Source organism: Poecilia formosa, unplaced genomic scaffold, assembly GCF_000485575.1.
Source record: "Poecilia formosa unplaced genomic scaffold, Poecilia_formosa-5.1.2 Scaffold245, whole genome shotgun sequence".
NCBI lineage: Eukaryota > Metazoa > Chordata > Actinopteri > Cyprinodontiformes > Poeciliidae > Poecilia > Poecilia formosa.
This window is the reverse complement of record NW_006800184.1, coordinates 939,870-947,584: the sequence shown is the minus strand read 5'-3', so window position 1 is coordinate 947,584 and position 7,715 is coordinate 939,870. Positions and strand designations below refer to the sequence as shown.

The 7,715-nt window shown below is 36.6% G+C and overlaps 1 protein-coding gene and 1 long non-coding RNA gene across 2 annotated transcripts in view; one reads left to right on the top strand and one right to left on the bottom strand.

The window, feature by feature from the left end:
- LOC103150240 (tumor necrosis factor receptor superfamily member 14-like) overlaps window positions 1-6,546 on the bottom strand; it is a 24,032-nt gene extending 17,486 nt beyond the window's left edge. The window contains exons 1-2 of the mRNA XM_016680544.1: window positions 6,453-6,546; window positions 2,287-2,417 (exon numbers count right to left, since the gene is read on the bottom strand). Of these exons, the coding sequence (XP_016536030.1) occupies window positions 2,287-2,319 (33 nt within the window). The 5' untranslated portion in view covers window positions 2,320-2,417; window positions 6,453-6,546. The remainder of the gene's footprint in view (window positions 1-2,286; window positions 2,418-6,452) is intronic.
- Window positions 232-7,715, top strand: LOC107838376 (uncharacterized). Its single transcript, XR_001664432.1, has 3 exons — window positions 232-243; window positions 6,629-6,635; window positions 6,675-7,715. It is a non-coding gene; the product is annotated as an uncharacterized LOC107838376 (long non-coding RNA).

The following is a 7,715-nucleotide window of genomic DNA, read 5'->3' as shown; positions in this document are numbered from 1 at the left end:
TAAAATATATTTTACTAATATTTTTGACCTTATTTTGATATTTACCTCAACATTATCCCTTTTTGCTGCACTCTTAGCAAATGGATTCCTGGCCGCTGCCTTTACTATAATTTTTATTTTTTCAGTTTTAGTTCTTGCTTGTTCTGAACAGTTAATGATATATGCTAGAAATGGAATCAGTTTTTCTAACGTGACATTATTTTGAGTATCTTCTGTCTCCTTTCTCCTTTCTAACTTTGTTTTGTTAGCATTTTCCGTACTTTTCACCTCTTTCACTGCTTCAGCATAAGTAATTTTTTTATCAGTTTTAATTTTCTGAACTTCAGTTGCTTCTTTCCTTACCACACATCCTGCATAAGCTGCAGTATGATCACCTCCACAGTTACAACATTTAACTGGATTCTCTCCACATTCCCCATAAGGGTGTTCACCTCCACATCTACCACATCTTTGTTTTCCTCTACACACATTTGCAATGTAACCATATCTTTGGCACTTATAGCACCTGAGAGGTGGTGGAATATAAGTTCTTACACTGAAACTCATGTATCCAGTCATTACTTTATCAAGTTTAACTTCATCTTTGAATTCCAGTAACACAGATGTACTGTCCAATCTTTCCCCATTTCTAAAAGCCTGTAATCGTTTTATGCCTGAAATCTCTCCTCCTTTTATTATTTTCTTTAGTTCTTCCAAGTTTTCTCCTATCGGGATCCCTGATATTACTCCTTTTGTTCCTCTTTCTTCCCCCACTACCTTCCTTTCCACCACTTCTTTTTTACACACTACTTGGAGTTTTAATGCCTTATTCTTTTGTTCAGCATTCTTACAGATTATAAGAAGGCTCCCATCCCTTAAAACTTTAGCCATTTTCACATCTCCGACAACTTTCTTTAGTCCATTTGATAAATTGATCGGACTCACCCCAATCATATCTTGTCCTGTTTTAAATTTTAATATAACCTTGAATTCTTCCATCATTTTTTTCTTCCTCATCTCAACATTTTCTTCCTCATCTTCCAAAGATCTTTTGCCTATATTTGGTCCTTTTTTACTCTTGTCTCTCCCTCCTCCCCCTTTTCTATTTTCTACTAACGCCCAACCTGTATCCATATTTTCATCTTCTGAACATCCCCCACTACAACTAGCCATCTTAATCTACTCACAGTCCAGATTATGCCAAAACCGCCTTAGAAATCAACTTATTACTCGCCAGAAATCGCTTAAACTCTTCCACTCTTAGAAATCCGCGTTCTCCCACAGGTCAAATCCGGCACCACCGACTTCCCGTTCTTCACTTTGTCATGCAGGTTCTGTTTAAGTTATGACTTGATTAACATCAGCTGTAACAGTAATCAGTCCCGGGTGTGGCTAGAGACAGTGACCTCAGCTGTGATAAACCACAGTTATGTTATGATTTAACAGGTGAGGGCAATCATTTTTTCCACGCAGTCATGTAGGCTTGAACTTTTTCCTTTCTTAATAAATAATTACTTTCATTTATAATCTGCAATTAGTTTTTGCTTTTTGTTGTCTGTTACAATGTCTGTTTTGATGCTTTTGTTGTCTTTGACCAATATTTACAATGGTTTGTTTTCTGAAACAGTGAAGTGTGACAAATATGTAAAAAAAAAACAAAGGAAATCAGGAATTGGACTAACATTTTTTCACACTTCTGTATATAAATGCATTATGGTGTGAACTGTAAACCATTTTGTTCCTCTCTGCCAGCACAAGACTGTTTAATACTCCATCATTAGATTCATCCTGTTGCTCCTTCTCTTCCTTTGGATGTGTCACCACAACCGACCACATAGGGAAAGTTCTGGATCTTAATTTAAGATCCGGGAAAAAACTGTTGACACAACATTATCTTGGCTTCATACTGATGTGTTTATCTGGAAACAGTTTAGCTGGGAGACTCCTTCTTTCATATCTTCTAGAATACTTTGTCCTGGTCATGAATTGACTTCTATGTAGTAACAAAAAGTGGTAAAACAGCAGATGGAGGCAAAGCTAAACTAAGTAGTGCACTCTGTTGGTCAACAAACTGTGTACTTTCCTTCAAAACGTAATGTGCTTCTGCTTTGGCATTTTTTAAACACAAACTGGTGTCAGACCACAAAAAAGGCATTTGTTTTCAAGACACTGACTTAAAATGAAAGTGCAAGTAAATGGATCTGATTATATAGACACTAAGTTTACCTTTGGCCACCATTAAAAATAGCATTTAAAAAAAATTGTATTCTAATAAAATATCAATTTTTATGTCATAAATAAATTTACCAGTAGCAGACATTTTGCCACCCAACACATCATTGTTAAAGACAGGATTAAACTTCTCTGGAGCTGAACACATCATCTCATGGAAATGCAGGATGAACCAAACTGTGACTCCGAATGCTGAAAGTCTTCATCTGCAAGACAAGAAACAAAGAAACAAACACACTGTTAACCTGTAGGAACTCAGGAGACTTTAGCATGAAGCAGGGCTGCAGGATATTGGGAAAGCATGTGATATGTGATTTTGTTACTGAATGTTGAAGTGATTATATGATTTGTTATAAATAGCTAAACATTAGTAATGCCAATCTTCTATGAACATACACATTGAGGCATCAAGTCAACTACTGGAAAAGAAATACAAGTTCTGTAGGTTTTGGTCATAAGATTAGAATATCATGAGAAAGTTGGTGTAAATCAATAATTCCATTCAAAAAGTGAAACTTGTACATTATATTCATTCATTACATACAGGCTGATATGTTTTAAATGTTCCTTTAGTATTGATGATTATAACTAATGAAAACTCCAAATTCACTATCTCAGAATATTAGATACTGTGAACAGGTTCAATATTGAAGAACCTTGGTGTCACAAATGTTATCAAAATCACAGGATTTGTTGTTGATGAAGAGAGGAATAAGCAGAGTTAAAGACTTGCTGGTAAATGAATTTGTTCTCATTGTAACAGGTGTCACCAGAAGGTGTTGTATCCTCCTTACAGCCTGAGCTTCCATAAAAGGGTGGTGGTCAATTTCCTGTGTGTGACCAGGTGTGTGTGGATACTGTGATAAAATTGTGTTAAATCGATCCTTTTAATATCGCAGTATGTGCTGATATGGTGTTTTCATACAGGGCTACCCCATTAGTGACGTTCCAATGGTAGCGTTGCCTGGGCGTGTGGTTATTCAACTCTGCAGGTAGGCTTTACACATTTGTCTTTTTAATCAGATTGTTTTGTATGCATTTGTTTTTTATATTGTTGATTTTTATTTGGTAGGGCTATACCAGAGCCTTCAAATTTGACTGGACGAGTGACGCTTTATGCGATGTAGGTGTGCAGTGTTTTAGATTGATTTGATTAAAGTGATTTCATAAACATTTAGTATTTTTTATATTTTTGTTTTTACAGTTCAATCACTGCTTCCTGCTGTCCTTTAGAGTTTGATATTCTTTTTTGTTAGTCTGCCCAGCTTTTGGATTGATTGTCTTCGCTTAGAATATGTGAGGGCGGGCTAACAATTTTCCATTTATTTTATCTCTGTATGTCCTGCGTCTTGTCTTTGGACTGTTAATCTTAAATATCTGAGACCCGATCCTGTTTGGAGTCTGATCTTGAGTTTGGATTGCATGTAATCATTCTGCAGTGAGTCGAATGCATCATAAGTTTGCAGTGAACAATTGTAGTGGTTTACACAGGTTTGTCTGCATGAAGTGGTGTTTAAATTGGGATTGAATGTTATCAGATTGACAGCAAATGAATGAAGTTAGCGGGAAATCCAGTTAACTTCATTAACAATAAAGTAACATTTATTGTTATTTGTGTAACAATAAATACTGTTAATTAACTTCACACTTGTTGTTTATTACTCTTCGACTTGACGGAGTCATAACACCATGTGATAAAGGGGGACGGCTTATTTCAGGCAGCTCAAATAATTGGTTCCTCCCAAGTAACTTTGGCATATAAAGAAAAAATGTAACCAAAATCACAGGATTTGTTGTTGATGAAGAGGGGACTAAGCAGAGTTGAAGAGTTTGTGAAAAAATTATTTGTTCCCATGTTCTGGAGGGGAAAAGGTTATTTCAGGCAGCTAAAATAATTGGTTCTCGCCTCGTAACTTTGGCAAATAATGACAAAATGTTTTCAAAATCTCAATGATTATGTGTGACAGTATGACTGAGCTACCAAAGATTAACTAGAAATTTCTTTTATCCAGAAATCTGTCATATTTTACATAACAGGATTTACCAGAAAGCCTACACGCTCATCTTAACAGGAAGTCTTAATTTTTTGTGCCCTGCTGTCAGCTAGCTTCTATCCTCTTATATCAGTAATGAAAACTCAGAAATATGCACAATGTGTTGGAAACCCGTGTTTGATGTCTGACTTTTAATTGTCAGGCTTAAGTGACAAAAGTTGGAAAAAGATCGATTCTCTTGGCGATTAAAAAACAACACAAAAGGGTGCAAGAAGACCTCCACACAAGACCTCGTTTATTTATTTTACAATTTTGTTAGTTGCTGATTAAAATGAAAGTTAGAACCTTGACAGGATTACGAGTTAGTTTACCGAGAAATCGATCAGAAGCGCAGTCAAAACGGTCAGATCCGCTGGATCAGCCTCTCTGGCAGCAGTGCGCGCTCCCGACGAAGGGGAAACATTTTCAGAGGGGAACAGATTTTCGCACAAGACCTTACGAAGCTGAAGTTGGTTTCCAATTCTAGCTTCCAATAGCTAAAGGGCGATTCCACTTAATTTTTTACTACCTTCCGCATCTTTAATCAACTCTAGTTTAAAAACTACAACACTTAGACACTTGAAACTTGGACTGGATTATTCTTTTCTTCAAGCTGAATATTTTGAACCACATTTGTGAAACTTTTATCTGATTTGTGAAAATTCAATGAAGTTCAATTTTCACAATTTTTTGGCATCTGGATCACCATAGATCTACTCTAATTAAAAAAAACTACAACTCCTAGATACTTCAAACCTGGAATAGATTATTTTCCTCTTCAAGCTGGATATTTAAAACCATGTTTGGGATTTGTGAAAACTCAGTAAAGTTCGATTTTCACCAATTTTTTCATCTGGATCATCTGCTCTAATTAAACAACTACTACAGCTAGACACTTCAAACCTGGACCAGATTATTTTCAATTAATAGCAGAATATTTAAAACCATGTTTGTGATTTGTGAAACTTTAATAAATGCTGATTTCGGACATTTTTTGGATATTGGTCACTCCAGCTCCAAAATTACAACACCTAGACTCTTCAAACCTGGATTATATTATTCTGCTCTAATAGCAGAATATTTTAATCCATGTTTGGAATTTGTGAAACCTTTATGTGATTTGTGAAACTTCACTAAAGATCAGATTACTATTCATACATGTTCCATGCAGTTTTTTTTTTTCAAATTCAATTCTAATTCAAAACCACTTTATTAATCCCAAAGGGAAATAAAATGTTGGTCTAACTCATTAATTTTTCAAAGAGTTATTGTAGATGGTGATGGCTGTTGGAAGGAAAGATCTTTTGCAGGGGTCTGTCAAGGGAAGTTTCACAAATCAGAAACATGATTCTAAATATTCTAGAGCTGAATAATTTAGTCCAAGTTTGGAGAGTCTAGGTGTTGTAGATTTGGAATTAGACCAGTTCTAGTGTGACCCAAATGCCAAAAAAAATGGTGATTATTGAACTTTACTGAGTTTTCACAAATCAGGAAAATGTTTCACAAATCACAAGCAAGGTTTAAAATACCCAGCTTGAAGAGGAGAATAATCTAGTCCAGGTTTGAAGTGTCTAGGAGTTGTAGTTTTTTAATTAGAGTAGATATATGGTTATCCAGATGCCAAAAAATTGTGAAAATTGAACTTCATTGAGTTTTCACAAATCAGATAAAAGTTTCACAAATCCCAAACATCGTTCTAAATATTCTGTTCTTAGTCGAGAATATTCTAGTCCAGGTTTGAAGAGCCTAGGTGTAGTAGTTTTTAAACTAGAGTTGATTAAAGATGCGGAAAGTAGTGAAAAATTAAGTGGAATCCCCCTTTAGCTATTGGAAGCTTGAACTCGAAACCAACTTCAGCTTCGTCTAGACCTGTCCTCGTGATTAGGCCTAACACTCTGTGGCCACCAAGATAAGATGGCGCCTGATCCTGCACTCAACTTTCAAGAGCGAGACTACAACTTCGCCTTAAAGTGCCCGACCGACCAACCAGCCAAAAAACTTGTTACTTCTCTCGACAATACACAGCCGTTGTTTAAAAGCTAATCCCTAAACTACAGAACAGAACCCCGATCCAAATTAAAATTTATACTTTCGTTTTTCAATTTAAACTTTCGTTTTACCACTTGATTTACACGAAGGTCTGCCTTCGTGCCTTCGTGTAAAATCATATTAAAAACAAAGAGGTATGACATGAGCAGCTAATCTTACCTTAGATCATGCCGTTGTGTAGTTTTAGGTTGAAAACTCACCGCGGTAAAGCTAGCCTCACACAATATACAAGTGCGCGGTAGCTCAAGATATTATGGTACACCCATTTACGTGCTGCTTTCACAATAAAAGCGCACATCCGGTCCATGTTTGACCTAGGGGAGAAGGCGGAAGAGAGAGGACGTTGAACAAACTTGACAACTTCTAGCTGCCTGGCTAGAGGGGCAGCTCGCGGTGGTAAATGCGACTTAAGTCGGAACATGACAACGATGGCTTTAGAAAGAAGTGACTGTAATAGTATGTATTGTAGTGATGAGAAAGGAAGGAGTGGACAGAATGAAGATAAGGAGTGGGAAAGGATGGAAAGAAGCAGCGTCCTGCTGAAAGAAAGAGGAAAAAAGGAAATGAGGAAAGCACTGAAGACACCGATAATGAAGGAACTGAGGAAGGAAAAGAAGCGCCAAAAAGACCAAACCTGAACATTATAATAAGATTTGATGAAGGAGATGGAGTCAAGAAGATTGATCCACTTAAACTAACGAAAGCACTTAAAGCACATGTTGGGGAAATTAAACACGCTAAGATACTGAGAGATGGAAATCTTTTGATTGGATGTAATTCGGAAGGGCAAGTTGAAAAGGCAAAAAAGCTTGGAGGGTTGTGTAAAGTCAAAATTAGAGCAGTTGTGAAAGTGGGTGAAAAAATAAATAATGAAAGCAAAGGAATTATCACAGGAGTCCCGTTGAGTGTTAACATGAAGGACTTAGTTGAGAATTTAAAAGAAAGAAATAAGGAAATAAAAGGAGCACGGAGAATGACAAGGGGTGCAGAGAGGATTGAAACAGAAACGGTGTTGTTGGAATTTGAAACAAAAGAAATGCCAAGGGAGGTTTTCTTTGGCTTGATAAGATTTAGTGTCAGGGAATACATGCCAAAACCAGTGAGGTGCTTCAACTGTCAAGAATTTGGACATATTGCAAAAATGTGTAAGGGGAAAAGGAGATGTGCCCGTTGTTCTGGAGACCATGAATATGGTAAATGTGGAGTTGGAGTCAAACCAAAGTGCTGTAGTTGTGGAGGGGAGCACAGTGTAGCCTTTTGGGGGTGCGAAGTAATGAAACAACAAACAATTGTACAGAAAACAAAAGTAGCACAGAAAGTAACATATGCAGAAGCGTGTAAAGTAGTTGAGAAAGAGAAACAAAATGGGAAATCTCTAACAGGAGAAAAGCAAATAATCTCAAAAGTTATGGAAATGGTTGA